The 19,714-nt window shown below is 45.6% G+C and overlaps 1 protein-coding gene across 1 annotated transcript in view; it reads left to right on the forward strand.

The window, feature by feature from the left end:
• VAT1L (vesicle amine transport 1 like) overlaps positions 1-16,779 on the forward strand; it is a 123,177-nt gene extending 106,398 nt beyond the window's left edge. Inside the window, exons 8-9 of the mRNA XM_036993813.2 lie at positions 12,182-12,265; positions 14,256-16,779. Of these exons, the coding sequence (XP_036849708.2) occupies positions 12,182-12,265; positions 14,256-14,354 (183 nt within the window). The 3' untranslated portion in view covers positions 14,355-16,779. The remainder of the gene's footprint in view (positions 1-12,181; positions 12,266-14,255) is intronic.
• Positions 16,780-19,714: the final 2,935 nt, after the last annotated feature.

The following is a 19,714-nucleotide window of genomic DNA, read 5'->3' on the forward strand; positions in this document are numbered from 1 at the left end:
CCCGTGGCCCACCGGCAACATTGCTGTCCCGGCCACCTTCCCAAGAGACACCTGATTCCCTCCTCCTACCCTGCTCCCCACAGAGGAGACCCAACCGGCAAAGCTACACACAGTGTCCCCTGCAAAATGCTCAGTCCCCTGGATGCGCCATCCAGTCCCTTTCAGGAGTCTGTTCTTACCGGGAGCACACAGGTTTTCTCTTCTCGGAAGACACCTCTCCACTCTCAAAAGCCCACTGCAAATGCCATTTTCCTCTAAATTGAGTCATTTCCTCCCGTGGGCTCACACAATTCATACCTAGACTACAGGTCTTCCCGCGCTCTATGGGACTGAGCGTTTGGACGGCCTCCCTCTCGGCAGTGCTGGGCTTGTCTAGGGCAGGGCTGCCTGCGGTCATCTTCCTGAACGCTGCCTGGCACGTGGTAGGTGTTCAATACTGGACGTTATGGCCCTTTACAAAGCTGGGCTCTTTGGTTAAAATGATACATTTTCCTATCTGGGAAGATAGAAATAGCACTTCTGGCTTTTCTAGGGCCCAGCTTCTAAGAAAAGCCTTCATTGGTAACATCATCATCAAACGTATACTGGGTTCCTAACAATGGTGTAATGGCGGAGCATTTGGGTGCTGAAATAACCTCTGTAATTGTTGTTTGGGGAACAAAGCTCAAAGTTCATATTTTAGAAACTTTCTGGAAGATTCTGAATGTATTCAAAACTGGCAATAATAAAATATTGATCCCTCCTCCCCTGACCATGTACCCATCAACCCAGCTTCCACAATGACTAAAATCTGACCAATTTTGTTCCTTTTGCTGCCTTTCTCTCCCACTATTTTTCTCTTGTATTTTAAGACAAATCCCAGACACAGTATCTTTTCAACTGTCAATATTTCATTAACAGTCTAGGTTAAAATCCTAGCTCTTCCACATACTGTGACCTTAAGCAGGTTAATTAGCCTCCCTGAACCTCATTTGGTAAATATGTGTGAAATGAGAACAATGATGCCACGTCCATCACAGGGCTATAATGAGGAGCAAATGGACTGTTCCTTGAAGAACGCTTGATACGGAGCGAGTACCCAGGTCATGCTGAGTGGTCGGCGTTTGCCATCAAAATCATTACTGTTATTACTGAACTCACGGCACAGTCCCAAGCATTTGGGACATGAAAGACGTACAACAGTATTGGTCAGAAATCTTAGCTCGGGCAGCAGAATGAGGGCAGATTGGAGGGTGGAAAACTGGACCCTCGGAGACCAAATAGGAGGCTGGACAAATGGTCCTGGAATGAGACAGTGGGACCTTGCAGTCAGCAGTGATGGGAGGGAAGGCAACACTTGTAAGATGAGCACAAAGACCTCCGCAGGGGAGGTGCCTTCTGCAAGGAGGGTTGAGTGTAGAACTGGCGGCCTGGAGAGAGTAAGTTTAGGGATGGGCAGGTGGTGGGAGGTGAGTTTCCTCTTAGGCGGTACTGATGGGCATCCTAGAATAGGCTCTGGGCACGTGAGGCTGCTAGAACACGTAGTTCTGTTGTATAGCTGGTGATTTGTTTTACTTTGGAGTTATTTACCCAACCCGTGGAATGTTCTAGACGCCCCCACTCCCATGACATTCCCTCAGCCATACCCTACCTCTTAGATATAGCTGAGGGTTGTTAGGTGGATGCAACCTATTATTTATCATTTGCATTAATATATATTATATATAGATGTGATCACATTGAATATACAATAACTTATTCTCCTTATTAGGTCAGTAAGAAATGGGAAGAGGTGACCTTACTGGGATACCCTATCATTCCCTTAACCATCTTATGCCTGATGAACATTTTGCTCCAATTTTTTGCCTTTAAATATCAAATGAAAAATATTAACTATTAGATGAGTGAACATTTTACTCATAAAGCTTTGTTCAGTTGCTTCTTGTAAAAGGCTGTTACTACCAGTAAACATAAGGAAAGAATCAAGTCGTTATCCTTTCCGGTGTGCAGCCCTGCCTCTGGTCTTTCTGCTCACATGGCAGTAAGACCTGCCTCATTATCCTCTGCGCTGTGGGCTGTCCGCATACGCTGCTGATTCTAACTTACGCACACAGGTCCTATGACCCCGCCCCCACAGAGATCACCCCTCGAGCCATAAGCAGATGAAATTAAGCTGCTGGTCCTTGGAGGGGCCAGATAGAGACAGTGCATGGGTTTAATTAATAGTTAAACAATTTTCTGAAGGTTTCTTAATGCACTTTTTGGTCTGCACACAAGACTAGAGGACCAAAGCTGGGGCCTGGGGCCTTCTCCGCTGCCCGGAGTGCGAGGGGCTGTAGCTGTGGCTCTCTGCCACTTCCTGACATGCTATGACATTTAAACTAGGGGTTCACCTAAGCCCTACCCAGCTATTAGGAAGTGGTGTGCCGGCTCACCTTCTCAGGGGGATCTTAGCCACTCAGGGGCTTGTGTTCCCTGGGTCTCGCTGTGAGTGGGCCCAGCACAGTACCCGACTTGGGAAGGGCAGTCAGTATTTGTTAAATGAAGTGCCAGGTAAGTTCAAGGGTCTAAAACTTCAGAACCCCCTGGATTGCCCGGAGTGGGGCGCCCATGTCCAGTAGACTTCAGGGGCTTAAGCAATCCACAAGGATTTTCAAAGTGTTAACCCCCATCAGCACCCTTGGTGCCCTGGAGCCATCAGCGTCAGTGACTCACTCTCTGCACAGAGGAGTATTTCCTTGGATTCTTTATAAGTCCTTCTGTTCAGCAGAGTGACACACTTCTACCGATGTTCAAGTCTCAGACTAAACTTTACTTCTTTTCAATAGTTTTCTCTGGTTTCACCCGTCTCCCAACAGCAATGGCTTCCTCTTTTGTGACCAATCCCACCTCAAGTGTCTGTCTTACACATTACACAGCAGGTATTATTTTGCAGTATGAACAACAGCTGTGTGGTGAGGCTGATGCATCACTTTTTAAAAACTGCCCTGGGTCATTTTGAGGAAGGCAGCCTTCAGTCCACACTCTGAGGAAACCCAATCTGACCAGTGAGCATGTTGAGGGCAGGGACCATGTTGCATTCGTCCGTGACTGAGCTCCTGCTGTGTACCACACACTCTTCTTAGTCTTGGGGATACCGCAGTGCCCAGCCTCCTGTGGGCAAGTCCCTGTCCAAAGCACCATGTGGGAACTGAGGTCACAGACCCATGGGAGGCCTGGGGAGGGGGGTGCACTCCCGTAACACTGTGGGTCTCAGCCGGGGGACAAATTGCTCTCCCAGTGACATCTGACAATGTCTGCAAACACTTTCATTTGCCACACTGGGAGAGCTGCTGGCATCTAGTGAGTAGAGGCCAGAGGTGCTGCTCAATGTCCTGCACGCACAGAACAGCTCCCAACCCTAAGAATTATCTGACCCAAAATGTCAATAATTCCTATGTTGAAAAACTCTTCAAGAGAGACTGGAAAAGTGTCAGCAAGGAATAAGCAGGGTGCGTGTGACAGCAGAGGAGATGCGCATTACTGGCTCAGAGCCTGCCAGTGCCCAACGCCTGTCTTCCTCTCTCTGCTCCCTCCCTCCCCTGGTACCTCCCGACATCCACCACCTGGCAGTGGAGCCTAAGGCCCTGGAGTCACAGCTCAGTTTAAAGCCTGGCTTCTCTTATTCTACTGTTTAACCTCAAGCAAGCGGCTTGCCTGGCTAACCCTCAGTTTGATCTCAGCTCCCCGCCCTGGCAACAGAGACTCAAGAAGAAAAGGGAGGGTGTTTTTATGTACGCCTGACTGACAGTCTGACAAACTCCCGTTTAGCTCACAGGGCTGATGCAACAACATGAGATCATGTGTCTATGGCGCTTTGCCCCATGACAGCAACTGCTAAGTATTTGTCATACGTCAGCCACTGTGCTGATAATGAACAATATCCCCCACCACACCACGGAGGTGCCGCCTCTGCCTTGTCCTTAAATCTAGCTGAATTTTAGATTCAGCTCATTCCTTGAGATTCTGAGCTGCTCCTACTACAACCTGTGGGCCGGAGATGACTCTCCTATCATTATGGTCCCAGGTGAGAGCCCACAGCCCTCCCCCATCCTTCCTCTTTAAGTGGGAGGATCCACAAGAAATCCCCCTGCAGTCAAGGTGGTGGAGAACCAGCTTTCTATGGGAGCACTTGGCCTCTTCCACAAACACAATCACTCTTTTCTTTCCACTCTTTACTTTAGACCATTCCCCAGTTCCCGGACACCTTGGCCCAGGCATCTCTGCCTCTGTTGGCCACTTCTAATTTGGCACCCTTGGCACCTTAGCCCTCGTCTAAATTACAGCTGTGTCCAGATGACAGTCAACCTATCTCAGTTCCCTCGGGTACAAACATTGCCTCCACACACCTGCAAATAAGCCCTTCCTCTCCGAGCCTAAAGAAACGTCACCTCTGCTTTCTCAACTAGACTTCCCTAAATGTCACAGGTCTGGCTGTCATCCTTTTGAAAAGACAGCTACCCATTTGAGACTTTCAAGACTCTGAAGGGTTTTTGGCCTCCTTATAGTTCTAAGCTTTTCCCACCAACTCATATTTGGCAATTCCAGGTGAAACCTCTCAGGCTTCCTGGAACGGTGGAGTTATCAATCTGTGAATGAATAAAACCAGTGCTGTCTGGAAGCAAGGCAGTTGAAATATCAGTAAGGAACTACAGTCCTCCAAGAAGAAATAGAGTATCTTGCCCTGGTTGGAAGATGTTGCTCAGAGAGCCAAAGCAAAAAGCAGTTGAAATTATACGTTGTAAGTGCTACCGTTGTCCTGTGCAGGAGCTTCAAGAAGAGTCCAGGTTATTTCTCGCCCATGTCCAGTGGACCTCAGGGGCTCAAGCAATCCACAAGGATTTTCAAAGTGTCAACTCGCATCAGCACCCTTGGTGCCCTGCGGCCGTCGGCGTCAGTGACTCACTCTCTGCATAGAGGAGTATTTCCTTGGATTCTTTATAAGTCCTTCTGTTCGGCAGAGTGACACACTTCTACCCGCCCTTCAAGTCTCAGACTAAACTTTACTTCTTTTCAGTAGTTTTCCCTGGTTTCACCTGTCCCCCAACAGCAATGGCTTCCTCTTTTGTGACCCATCCCACCCCAAGTGTCTGCTTACACATTACACAGCAGATATTCTTTTTGCAGGAAACAAAAATCACCTCATGGACCTTTTTTTCTTATACAATAGGAGAAGAATATAGCATTTGGCTTAATTATGGGTTGCAGGTTTCTGCAAAACATTCTGGCTTTGCGGTCAAGGCTGAATTCATTTGAGTCCCTCACGATCATGATATCTATTTGGTCAAGAGGGCCAGGGTCGTACAAGCACCCAGGGAAAAAGGTCCAGAGCCTCGGCCCAGATCCTACCATCTAGCATTTTACCCGCCCTCTCCCTCACTCTCAGAGCATCTTTACATCTTCTGAGCCAGTGTTCCTTCTAATGGCCCCTTAAAAACCTCTAGAGAATTCCCATTGGCTATCCTGTAGCCAAGCAGATATTTCTCTTGTAATAGCTACTTAATGTTTCCCTTTCTTTAAAAATAGTACCCGTCCTTAACAGGCGTAGCTCGACTGGGGCAGCAGAGGAAATAAATGCAAAATTTAAGGGGGCACTCACCTTTAGGGTCCTGCAAGGGCTGGGTCAGCACCTGCAAATAGGGGCTCCCTTAGATGTGGCACCCTCGTATCTGCTCTTGCCCTTGGTCCGTGCCCCGTGTTACCACAGAGACCCTACATGCAACCAGTTCTAAAAGAAGTTGAGTGTTTGCATCTTTTCTCTGCCTTCCCAATGGGTCAATCAATCCACATCCCTGGCATTTTCCTTTAACATTCACTCTTCCATCTACGTCAGAGTGTCGGGGTCACTCACTTTAAACTCCCGCAGCAACTTGACAGAACACAGTAACCCCAGATTCCAAGTCTATTGCAATGAACATACTATGTTTCAACACTCATTTTGGATTTTAAACAATTCTAAAGATGGCTGTTCTTCATATGAGTAATCTTCCGCAGACGGCTTTGGTAGATGAGCTTCTTAATGATAGGATTACTCATTTCTTATTTTTCAAATCTGTTTATTTCTCATTGGATAGGCACAGTGATCCGTGGAATAACCCATCTTTATTTTTTTCCTATTTTAGATGGCTAGGCTTATTACTATTTACAACACAAGCCCAAAGGCTTTGATTATTAATTGGTGTCAATTATGTCCTAATGACTTTGAGACTTTCACACCATTCAAAAGGAAATTGAATATTATGAAACGTTAAATGAGACCCCAAACAAAGACGGAGCATTGTTACATCTCATTACCCAAGTGCGAAGGAACTGACCGCTCAGTTAGAAGGTGACTGGAGGAGGAAGGGTATTCTAGGCATCTACGGTCCAGTGTGGGCGCTGCATCCTTGGAAGCGCTGTGGACTGCGGGAAAGGCACCAACCCACCTTCCCTGTGCCTTACACCACATTGTGCTCCTTGTCATGCCCACTGGCCTGTTTCAGGCACTCCTTTCACGTTCTGCTCCATCTGTGTGGCATGGCCCCTCTCCCTTCGTGTCTTTGCCACATCCTACTCATTCTTTGAATCTCAGCTCCATCATCTCTTCTTCAGAGAGGCCTTCTCTGATCTTGCCAACTAGACTGAATCCCCTAACCACATTCTCATAACACCATCTTAGAATTATCCAGTGGCAGTCTTACATTTATTTGAGTCATCCTTTGATTGGCTACATCCGTGTTTCCCATAGGACCATACACTTTATAAGGGTGGAGGATCTTGTAGGGTTTGTCCACCATTGTCTCCCAAGGCTTCCAGAAGCCCCACCTTGCCTAGTCCCACTACAGAAGTAAGAATGACCATAAGTACTCCTCTGTGAACCTGGACTGACCAGCTGCATCTTCCCCGGTTGTCCCTGAGTGCCATCTTGAATGCCAGTGGACTTTGTTGAAGCCTGGACCGATGGTGCAGGATCAACTCTGATGGGGTTGCGATCTATTGGTGCTAAATAAACAAACCAGGGTATCATTTTTTAAACTGCGAAATTCTTTTTATTATGATTAGCCTATTTGATGAATGAAATGTGATTCCCCCAGGACAGAAAGAGTGTATCTGTTTTGACCATTACCCTACAGCTCCTGGACTGAATGACTGAAGTAATGAATGCTTTGAATAACTTACCACTTAACATATTAAGAGTGTAGGAGGGAAGGAGATGAAGCGACTTGCTGGAATGATGTTATTAAGTCAAAGCAGAGCCTAAGACTCTGATATTCCTGCTGCCTCCTGCCACAATCTGCTTGGCATGTATCAAGACGGCCTCCCAGGGACAAAGAAAGTCAGAAAAGGCTCCAATGGCCTCTGTGCTCAAGATCTTGGCATCCTGAGGTGACCTGAGTCAAATTTCCTTCCACTGTCTGGATGGAAAACAGCTCTGGCAGAGATGGCTGAATATGCCCTGAATCCCTAGCCCTGGAAAATCCTGCTGTTGAGACCTGATCTGGCCAGCCATGTAGCTGGCAGTGGCGTCTCAGACTGGGTGTGGGGAACACGGCCCTGATTGTGAACAGACTCCACTGGGCACCCAGGCGGCATGAAGCAGGCCACCAAGAGACAGAGAGACAGCTGCCTGGGCCAGGAGCTCTGAGATGCGGGACAGACAGGACAGAAACCTTGATGTGTGCCAGCCACATGGCATCTCACTCTCTCCACATCTCTCCTGGCTCCCTACTCATTCATTCACTCACTCATTCATTCTAGAGGCTATCATATGCCAGATACTCCTTTGTGCTGGGGTGCCTGAGGCTGGCTCCCTTGTCCCTCCATTCCAGAGCTGCACTCTCCCATATGGTAGATGTGAGCCACATGCAGCCACTGGGCACTCGAAGCGTGGTCAGTCTGAACTGAGACATGCTGTCAGTGTAAAATACACCCTGGATTCTAAACGTTTAGTAAAAAAAAAAAAAGGAATATAAAATATGTCATTAATACTCGATTATATTAAGTAATATATAGATCTGGCTGAAGAAATTATATTTTGAAAATTAATTTCACCAGTTTCTTTTTCGATGTCTTAAGTAACTAGAGATATTTTGGTTGCATCTGAGGCTCGTTTCAGAGTTGTGTTGCACATTGCTAGTCTAGAGATTTGCAAAACTGGGGAGAGAGGCTGCTGAGTGGAGCTCCAAGCAGGGGTTAGGGTGCATTACTAGCTGGTCCGAGGTGCTGAAGGAGCCCAAGGGAGACATGGTCCAGGCTGCAAGGGGCAGGGCCCAGGTGCCTCCTGGAAGAGCTCATATCTAAACTGACAGCTGCAAGACAAATGCGAGCTGGCTCCAGGAACAGGCCCTCCATGAAGGAACCCAGTCTCCAGAGGCACAAAGCTGCGAGGCCCAGAGAACTTCAGCTAAGTCTCCGGGGCTGGGAGTGCTGGCAGTGAGGGGAGGGAGAAGTGATAAAGCCGGGGGGTGGGGGCAGTGGGCAACAGGCATCCGCTCCTGAAAATCAAGTTCAATGCCATCCAGCAGAATTATAACGTGAGCCACATTCAAAGTTTTAGGTTTTGTAATGGCCACATTGAGAATAGTAAAATGTGAAATTAATAAACTTTTACTTAACTCGTAATATTGAAAACGTTCTCATTTCAACATCGAATTGGTGTCAAGGATTCTTACTCACATAATTTGTATTTTCTTCTATTAAGTCTTTGAAGTCCGCTGGGTGTTTTGCACTCAGAGCACATGGCCATTTGTGCTAGCGCTCAGTGGAACAGGTGGCTAATGGCTACTGTGTCAGGCAGTGCAGGTCTGTGAGGCTTTTGAGTGAAATGGGAAAAGACTTCCAAGCAGAAGTCTGCCTTAGAAAAATCTCTCTGGTAGCCATGAGAGAGACAGGTAGCTTTCTGGAATCTCTCACCACCATCTTTGGGCGCTATTACCTGCTGAGGTACCTCAGTTTAGAAACTGGTAACTTGAGAGCAAAATCTCTTTTTGCAGACTTAACCTGCAGTGGTGTCACGGGAGGGCAGTTTGGGTTGCAGATGGCGGAGCCCTGTCCTGGGTTTGGTTCAGATTCCTGAAAAGGAAAAGCAGCTCGCTCAGTTCCCATGTGGCTCTAACACCCTTTCAGATGGTGACCTAGGACTAACTCCTCAGATTTTTCACCTTTGGGCTTCTCACCTGTGACGCTGTAATGCCAATACTCACTAAGAGGCTTGGTAAGCAGAGTCAATGAAGCAGCATATGTACAAAGCCTCACACTGTGCCTAATAAAGAATTGATCAAAAAATGGAAGTTTTTTGCCTTCCCAGCTGTCATCAGAAAGGCCCTTGCTCATCTCCAAGAGCAGTCTTTGAGGATGTAAGCTCAAACAGACAACTGGGCATCAGACACTTACAGTCATCTGCTGGAAAGACTTCTAACCCTTTTTCCTTCCCCCACATAAGGAACTGTAAGTTGTCAGTTCATTTTAGGAAGGAAAAATGTCTAAAAAATATGCAGATTAGCACCAGCCCTACAGGGGGCTTTTTTTCCCCTAGCATCACAATAAGCTTTAGCTGGTAAGAAAACAGCTTTTCAGATTCCCCAGGTTCTATCTTACTGGAGAAGCAGCACAAAACAATGTTCCTCATCTCCAAGGAGTTTCCAGGTGCTTAATGACTTGCCAAAGTAATAAGCAACTGAATTCTGGGAAGCCATTATGGGAGACGTTACCTACCACCTTCCTCTACCTTGAGAATCAAATGAAGCGACACAGTCTGTGTGGAACTGGGAAGAGCACCGGTTTTAAGTCTGATAAACCTGAGTTTGAACCACGATTTTGTCACCCGTAGCCATAGAATCTGTGGACAAATTGTTTAAATCTTTGAGCATCAAGGTACTTTCTATAAAATGGGTATATTATCTATCTTGCAAGTTAAGAATGTATTAGCTACCTATTGCTGCATAACAAATTGTCCCCCACAGTTACTGGCTTCAATCAACATTTATGATCTCACAGTTTCTGTAGGTAAGGAATCTGGGCAAGGTTTAGCTGGGTCTTGTGGCTCAAGATCTCTCCCCAAGGCTTCAGTGAAGGTATCGGCCAAGCCTTCATCCGCATTTCAGGGCTCAACTAGAAAAGGATCTGCTCCGAAGCTCTGTTATCGGTTGTTAGCAGGATCCAGTTCCTTGTGGGCTTTTGGACTCAAGGTATCAGCTCCTCGTTGGCTGTTGGTTCAACCTCCCTTCGTTCCTCGCCATGTGGGCCTTTCCACAGGGCAGCTGACAACATGGCAACTTCTGTCATCAGAACAAGGAAGGCAAGAAGAACCAGAGGAAGAGAGAGGCTGCAGACTAGAAGTCATGATCTTTTATAACCTGACCTTGGAAGTGACATCCTATCCCTTTTGCAGTGTCCTGCTAGTTTAGAAGCAAGTTGCTAGCCACGTTCCAGGGGAGGGAATTATACATGGATGGGTCTGGAAATGAGGATGGTTGGAAGCTAGACACTGTTTTGCCATGTTATCTAAAGACTCTCTGTAAGTAGCATCTGTAATGATCAAATATTTGAAAGCACACTGAAAAGCAACTTTCTTCACAGGAATAGAAGAAATCTACTGGATTATGTATTAAGGTCAGGAAATTCAATAATCATACAGCGCTATCAATCTATAAAAGAGGTTGATTCAAACCGATGGTTATCCAAAGACTGCATTTAAAAATGCACTTAATTTATATTAAATACTGATTTGATACCACATTAAATAACAATGTTAAGACACTAGAGTTAAAGGTATTCATTTCCTCTACCTAATGTTTTATCATATATCCAAATCCTTTCTGGTTATTTTTAAGATGTCTATGTTTTTATGGGGATGTAAATAAAAATATGCATCTTGATTTTTTCATTTAGCAATATTATAAAGGCATTTAATCCTGCTATATATTCTTTATAATTAGCACTTTAACAGCTGCATAGCATTTCCATTCAGTAGGTAAATCTAAGAGCCGTGGTTTACTTAACCATTCCCTTTTTCTGCAACGTAAAAGTTGCTTCAATGTTTTGCCATTAAAAGTAATGCTGTGATTGAGTATCTTTTGTGTGACAAGTTTTTCCCCCATAATTTGAACATATCTTTAGGATAAAGTCCCAGAAAAGCAATTAGAATATGCACATTTTGATGTTGCTGTCAAGTTTTTACCCAAATGAGAAGGCATCTATGGCTTTTATATAAGTAAACTGCTTTATCAGTTTGATTGAATTCCTCAAAAGCAGACACCCTACTTATAAATTTTTTAAAAAACCATAGTATCTACCCAATAAGCAACATTTAATGAATATGTATGGACTGAATGAACAAAAATATTTAAAACACTGAGACTTCAGGAAAAATATTTAGACTAGATCTATCGTAAACTTTAAAAAAATCAAGAATGTTGCATTTCCTTTTAGGTTTCACTAAGAAATATGTAGGATGCATCCATGCCAAGCAGTAGGCATTCTGTTTCCCCTTTTCTTATATCTAATCCTCACAGGATCCCATACAGCTCATTTTTCTGCACAACAGAATGAAATGCCCAAAACATGAATCAGGTTAGTCCCACTCCTGCTTTTTTCTGAAGGTCCCAGAGGACAGAGATTGTTCTGACAAGCCTCCATCATTTGAAATGGAGCTCTTCCCCTCTTCCCTGGGGAGGATACTGGTTCTGGGTACCCTTCTGCATAGGTGGAAACAAAATTTCCACTCAGTAATAACCAGGAATCATGGGAATTTACCTGAATGCAGTTCTGCCCAGGTAACGGGTCTTTTTAGCCATACTATGAATCAGAATTACATAAAATTTAGGAAGCAGGGCACAAATGACCTTCAAAAACCTGTATCGGTCAGAATTTACTCTGGCTGTTGGGTCTTGCCACTCTGCAGCACCTAACTCTTGAAACTCCAGAGTACCCTCCTCCCCACCGCTCTTTCATTTTAGAGAATTTTTCATATTCTTGTCTCAGTGGTTATCACCCTTAGATTCTTAGACCCAGGAAACCAGGCGGCTGTGCAAGTCCAGTGTGTGACACAATAAGAATTTATTTGCACCGACGTCTGAAACTCTCTGGCTTAGCTACTATGAACGTGGATCCCAGCGCCCCCTGGTGGGCAGCAGGTGGTTTGGCGACGTCTCACCTGACTAGTGCTTTCGTTTCTCTCTCTCAGGTGAAGGAAGCCATGCAGCGGATCCATGACCGGGGGAACATTGGCAAGTTAATTCTGGACGTAGAGAAGACCCCGACTCCACTGGTGAGTTAACAGTGGAATCCATTCAGTTCAACCCATCAGGGTCTACAAGGTGCAGGCACAGGTGAGGTCGAGGGAAATACAGGCAGCTGTCCAGCTTACGGAGACCAGCAGTGGTCAAGGGACTGCGCAGATGAAGGGTTAGTCGCAAACCGGGCCAAATGCTAAGTGAATGTACGCTTCGGTGAGAGCATTTCAAGGGCAATCTGAGGGCATTCAGGCAAGGGTAGGAACAGCCGACCTGTGTCTATTACAGGTGCTACCTCACAGCTGCCACATGTGGGAGGAATTTCTGGTAAAACCTAATAAATTCACATCCACACAGTCAACAGAATAATGCCAACTGCCTCCGAGATGTCCCCTAAAGACCCCATTGATTTGGTTTTCTTCTACCAGGAAATACCCTTACATAGACGGATCTCACCAGGAGTAAAACTCACTAGAGCAGGAGCTGATAATGCCCATCTTTCAGGATGACCGTTCAGGACCTGCCCTGGCATATGTCATTGTCCTTATTCCTGAATCTCAGGAGGGCTTTTACCCCTGTGGCCTAATGAAACACGATGGAGAATTAGCCAACTCAGATCTGTGGTGTCTGGAAGGTCTCTGTAGTGGGAGGGGATAACAGTTCATCCTGACAGAGGACTAGACCCGAGGCAGAGGGACCAGGTGGTCAGGGTAAACACAGGGCATCATGAGACCCAGGATGGGCCCAGTGAAGTCATTTCTAATGTCTTCTAATGTGAGCACCTAATATCAGAGGGAGCAGCACAGGATCGAGGCTGTGGGGAATGGGTCACTCCCATCAGCAGGTGCTGGCAGAGGAGCAGCAGGCGGCCCACAGTGGTGCTTTCTTCTACTGGAAGGACCACTTTCAGAGGCTCAGCTGCGTCACTGGCCATGAATCTTCCCAGCCAAACATGCTACAGGGCACCCCCCCCTCCTGCAGACGCTCTCTGGGCCGCGAGGCATGTGGGCAGCACGCTGCAGGGGAAGGTAACTGCTGCTGATGGCTTCTGAAGTGGATTTTCCAGGAAGCACCAAGAGCCAAGTCTCTTCTGTATGGGGCCTTTTCTCATTGAGGCTGGGCCGGAATGGAGCTGGGCTCATCTTAAAAGGTGTCACAGGGTGAGAACAGAGATGGGGCTGCTTCCTGCAGACCCCACAGCATCTGAGGGCAGCCCTGCTCGAGTCCTGGGAGAATGGCGGTGGCCTTCTCCACAGGCTGTTCTCCTCTGCTGCCCCACGACTTCTTAGGTTGATGTATAATAGCAGTGACAGCAATAGTTATTAGTATTGATACTGTCTCACTGGTGTTGAGAAGATAGAAAGGGGTGATGGGCATGCATCCCCTCCCACACGGTGGATGTGGAATTTGTGCTGATAAGGGAGAGCTCTCATGATGACTTACTCATTATTCTAAAAGTATGCACTGCACACCTGCTGTGTCAGGTGCCATGCTAGTTGCAGAGGATAAAACTAGAAGAAAACAGGAGACTTGGTCATCTTCCATGGTGGCCACAGTGCCTATGGTTGGGGCAGGTGGCATCGGTCAATAAATTGTACATATAAGTGGGACATGGCAGTTGTTGGTCCATGCTAAGAAGAAGAGCTAATGATGGGGATTGTTCCAGTTAGGGAACTCTGCAAAGCTTCCTTGAGGAGGTGGGCTGGGCACTAGAAGAAAAGCAGGCATCAACTAGGCAGGGGCATGGAAGGATAGCACCCAGGGAGCAGGACTGCATATGCATCATCTCCCAAGTCCTGGAATCATCGCCCAAATTCCAAATATTTGTACTGAAATCCTAACCTTAGAGTCTGCTTGTTGGTGCACCCAACATAAGACAGTGAGTCTACACTGCCTTCCTGGGGGAAACAAGGCCCCTAGCTCTTAGTACTCAAATAAGTCCTTCCCGAGGGGCTCCATCAGATGCTCAGAGAAGGTAGGAGACAGATTGCAGAGCCCTCTGAAAAATCTTCTGTTCAACTGCAGATGGCCAATGACAGCACAGAGACCAGTGAGGCGGGAGAAGAGGAGGAGGACCACGAGGGCGACAGCGAGAACAAGGAGCGGATGCCCTTCATCCAGTAACCCAGGACCCAGGCGGGAGACTGTGAAGGATGGTTTGGAAGAAGGGGAGCCAGTGGAGAAAGCTCTTCTGCGCCCCAGTGAACAAATGCTGTAGTCCAGTGTGTGTCGTGTTTGTCTGCCGTCAGCTGAGCTAAAAAGCTGTTGATCGCTGTTGTTTTTGAACTTAAGTGCCAATCCCACTACATGCAGTATATGTCCCTCCCCAGTCTCTGTATTACACTCTCTCCTTTCCCCTATTCCCAAATCATCCATCTTTGGGTCCTTCTTGACACTTCTAGAACAGCCTTGCAAATTCGTACAAGCCCGCAGGCCCAAAGCCCAGTGGGCAAAGACAAGTTTGGATTGAAAGGTGTTATCACAAAGCACTATTCAGATTCTACAATTCTTCAGGCCAGTGACACTTCTTGCTGCCAGCCACCCAAGCTCCTGAAAATAGCCCTTGCCAATCCATCCGGCAGAAAGAGGGTAGGCCAGGAGACGTTTCATGAACCTATAAATCTAGAATGTCTCCAAATAGTACTTTCCCTCTTCCCATTTAAGGGGCAAACGTCCTAATATTCATTCATTTGTTCAGTGGTCAAAAGGTTGAATCACTCTCCTCTTAGCCTCTGATGCTCAGACCCTCCAGTGGTTCTTAACCAGAAACAAAGGGAAATAGATGTGGATTTTTCAGAATAGAAGATGGGTCAACAGCATGAGTTTGATGAGCAGCCATAGAGATTTCCCCTCTGAAACCACGTGTCATGAGCGAACCCTCCCCCTGCAACATATATTTTAATTTGATGAGAACTCACCACCTGTGGGACTATGTTAGAAATCATTACTGAGGCTCACCTATTTTTCTTTTTCCATACTTGCCATGGGCATTACTGATTTTGCTATTTTCGTTTACTGGTGGTGAGGTGCCACCTTTACCCCCAAGGAAGTCCTCCCTTATAGACCCTATTTGGAAATGAGCACTCAATGTGTATCTGTTTTCTTGCCAAAACATGTTCCAGCATGTAACAAACTCTACTGATGCAAAAGATTGATGTTCAGTATCTGATGCCAAATACGCAGTTCCTCTTTGAAATGTAAATGATGGTGCAGACTCTTTGCAAGGCCCCTGCTTTTCTGGGAACCAGGGACCAGACTACTTGATTGCATACCCTCGTCCAATTTTTCAGCTTCTAAACTCCTGTGAAACCCTACCCCTGGCCACAAACCCCAGTTGACTCCGCTTGAGGAGAGCAATTCCCCTGCAGGAAGAGAAGGAGGCTCAGTATCTCCACAGGGGGCTCCTCATTCCCTCCTCAAGATCCTAAGGGCCCCAGGGTTGATGGCATCACTCACAAACCAAGCTGGAGACCAGAGGAGCTGACAAGATTAGCGCCTAGACATGCTTAGCGCTCTGGAAGACACTGACGGTGTTTTCACGTTGCTCCGTCCCCCAGCGCGCCGTACGGTGGGCCCAACTCCTCCTCAAAGCGACGGGAATGATTACATTTCAGCAATTACCTGTTTCATTTCCCAAATCCTTCTGTAACAAATGCCACCTCATTAATCGTTCTTTTTTCCTATCTTAAGCTTGTGATTATGACTTATTTATGCCAAATATTTATCTGAAGGGAGTTACTCCTCACGGTGAATGTGCGTGTAGAATGTGAAGGCCAGAAAGGGTGCTACCATCTCATGGGCAGAAAGATGAGACGATCTCAAAAGGAGACACCAGTGTCATCTGTTCTTATCCCAGGACTCACCAATGTTGCAGTTCTGGGCCACTTGGAAAGGTAATGCAGAGGTTTTATCCCCCCAACATGTTCGCTAAAAGCTGTATTACTGGTGATGTTTCTCCCATAACCAAGCTAACAATGAGGTTTTAAGAACTGCTACCCAAGGGACATTTCTGGTGAGCTGGACAGAAATGGCATGTTCTAGGGCTGGCCATGCCAGGGGGCTCTCCTCTGCCAGGGGAGTGGGAATTCTAACACTCAGAATCCAGATGTTATGTCCAGAGGAGAAGCAGAAGTCATTCTTCCCCAAATCCGTTTTGCCTATTGGCAGGGTTACTTCGACAATCCCAAATTGTCCCAGTTGGTTAGTGAAAACCCTTTTGTCTCCTCAGAATATGGAATGAGAAGAGAAAATTAGAGTTTGATCCACTTATGCTATAAAGAATAGGAAAAAAATGAAATATCAAAATTAATTGTTTAATGCACTCATTTTAAGGACCTTCTTTCCTATCCTGTGATTGTTTTTCTGAAGGAAATATAAAGAATGTCTCAGTTTGCCTTAAAGGAACTGTGAAGGCTTCTCTGTAATTTAAGCTTGGTTGGAGTGAACTGAAACATTGTCTAATGTATTTGTGGCTTTAGAGCTTTTGTTATATTGTGCCTACAAAGCAAATTATGTTTACATAAAAAATATAAATAAAGTATTCAGCATAGCATAACCTCTTCTGACATTAGTTACTCCACATAAACAGTTGCTGGAAGAGTAGCCCTCTATTAAAATGCAAGAAATGAGTGGCTGAAAAAGAAATAAAAAGCATGTGATAAGAATTTTCAGATGAAAAACTAAAGACTGCATAGCGAAAATAGGGGTCAAGTTGAGACAAGCTTCTAAAAAGTCATTCAAGAATGTTCCCTTGAGCAACCAGTAAATGAAAGAACTGTTGAAGGCATATAATAATGACAATGATAACAATAATTATAATGGCATTACAAGACATCTACTATGTGCTGTTAAAATAGCAATATATAATATATATATCACAAACTAAGCTGGAGACCAGAGGAACTGACAAGATTAGCACCTAGACTCGCTTAGCAAATCTGGACTCACCACCCTCCCAACAGCCCTGAGAGGTAGGGTTTATCATTATGCCCACTTTACAGGTGATAAGACTGAAGACTGAGGTTTTGCACTTGCCTAAGATCATACAGCTGAGCAAGTGATGGAGCCAGGATTTTGAACCAAGCTAGAAAGTAAGCCAGGGCTCCCCCCAAAAATAAATAGTCCAGGTCAATAAAATGCCATGTACATAAACCTGAATTTACAGAGTAGAAAAACTTCATCACATTGTTACTGAAATTCTTAAAAAGTCAAAGGATAAACAATTTTCTTATATATTCCCATTTAATGCTCATGTGCTCATAAATCTCATGGCCTCACATCACCAGTGTTGGCACATTATCACATGTAAATACAGTCCAGCAAAAATATCCTGGGATCTAAATTAAAACCCTCATCTTCACTGGTAACTCTGAGAATGGGGAAGAAATCTAGCAGTTGGAAACAAAATTCTTTCAGCAGTGTGGATGAGGTTCAGATAGTAATGGAAGTACACCTTCCCAAAGCCATTTGGGGCAGAGGGAAGCATTTGTGTAAAAACAAGAAGGTGAGAACTTTTGGAGGACATATGGCAGGAATGGTGTGTATGATGGTATAGCTGACATACACACATGGAGATGGAGAGGGGCAGGAGAAAGGCATACTGGGAAGTTGGTACCAGGCTTGGAGGTCTTTGAATGCCAGTCTGACAATCTTGGATTTCCATGGGAAGGAATGAGGATGTGCAAAAGTGTGGCATCAAAGCCTGGGGGTGTGAGCTGGAGGCCATTACTAAGAGTAAATGTAGGGTTTCATGGGAGGAGAGATGGGAGATGAGCCTAAGAGTGGTCCAGAGTTAGACATCAAGTACCTTGATTCTCTGTTCCTGGTTTGAGTCCTCTAAAATTGGACAATGAAACAAAGATTCAACTGTAAATAAACAGTGTTGGGAGGTGATCCCAAGAAGCACAGATGAGGGGCAGGGAATGTGGAACAAGAAAGGGAGGAAGCCAATTAAGGGTGAGATGATGAGCAGGTTACCACCGATGGCAGACATCCCCCAGAGTTGTCCCACTTGAAGGATGAGGATGTTGTCATATTTCCCCACCGATTCGCATGCACCATTGGTTAAGAGCCACTCCTAACCTGCATGTTGATTCCCTGACACTCTTGACTTTCCCCTTGTGTGAACCAAGCACATGTCTTGTGACTGGACAATGCCCTCAAGACAGGCAGACGCAAGAAGCCATTGGTGCGTATGGGAGCAGCAAGGAACTATGGGATAAGGATCACAGCTCCTATTATGACTCTTCTAGGGATCTACTCTTTAGTCTGAAGCCAAAGAGGGAAGCTTTTGAGGCTTTCCACAAACTGTATTCCAGTCTTACCCACCAGTGCCCTGACTCCAGCTGTCCCGTCAACTCACACAACCCCTTCTTCCTCGCTTTTTGTTTTGTTAATCAGTCTCTTGAGTTGGGGAATATCGTTTCTGCTCAGAGGACACAGCTAAGATGCTGCTCTGTCTCACTATGATGAGTCACTTCATTGGGCTCTTTTGACTAATTCTAGGTCTCTTCCCTGGGGCCAGAAGATCTGGGGCTATATGTTAAACAAAACCATGTGTTTGCTCAAAAATTTTTAATGAATGCTTACTGGGTACAGGACTCTGTTCCTGGTCTTACAAAGAGAGTAAGACACAGACCTTTCCTCAAGAAATTCAGTCTAAAACCATGCTGTCTAATACACATATAAATGTGAATAACATACACAGTTACATTTTCTAATAGTCACCTTAAAAAAGTAAAAAAGGAAATTTAATATGGACAATGTTTTACTTAGTCTAAAATATACAGAATGCTATCATTTCAACATCCAGTCGAGATAAAGATTATTAATGAGATATTTTACCTTCTATTTTCCACACTAAGATTTTAAAGTCTGGTGTGTACTTTGTACTTACAGCATATCTCGATGTGGACTAGAGCTGTTTCATTTTGGACAGGCAGGCCTAGAGATGGGGCAGAAATGGACACCCGGCTATGCAACAGGCCTTTGAAGAAGGCCAAGAGGGGGCCCCAAAGCAGGGAGAGGTCAGCTCTGTGATGGAAGGGGGTGTCGAGGAAACTGTTCATGGAGTCTGGCTTTCAGACTGGAACCTGTGGGTCACAGTTTCAATTTGGTTACACATACGCTGTTGTGTGTACGTCAGGTGAGTGGTGGTGTTCATGAGACTCCTGTCCTTAAAGCTCACAGCAAAGTGCCTGGTACATAGTAAGCATAATGGCCATTTCTGGCTTCCTTTCCCTACCTCGATTTGCCAGTGCTGGGACTGGGATGCTTGTGAAAAACTTAGTTCCTTCCTTCCTTTTTTAAAATTTAAACAGAGCATATATAGATCTCAATATTTTGCTTCCAGATTTGTTTGTGGGAGAATAAATAAGTTGCTATGGACTGAATATTTGCATGCCTCTAAAATCCATACGTTGGAACTTTGCCCCTCCCCGATGTGATGGCATTAAGAGATGGGCTTTGGGGAGGTATCAGGGTTA

This window comes from Manis javanica, chromosome 17 (genome assembly GCF_040802235.1).
Source record: "Manis javanica isolate MJ-LG chromosome 17, MJ_LKY, whole genome shotgun sequence".
NCBI classification, from domain to species: Eukaryota; Metazoa; Chordata; class Mammalia; order Pholidota; family Manidae; genus Manis; species Manis javanica.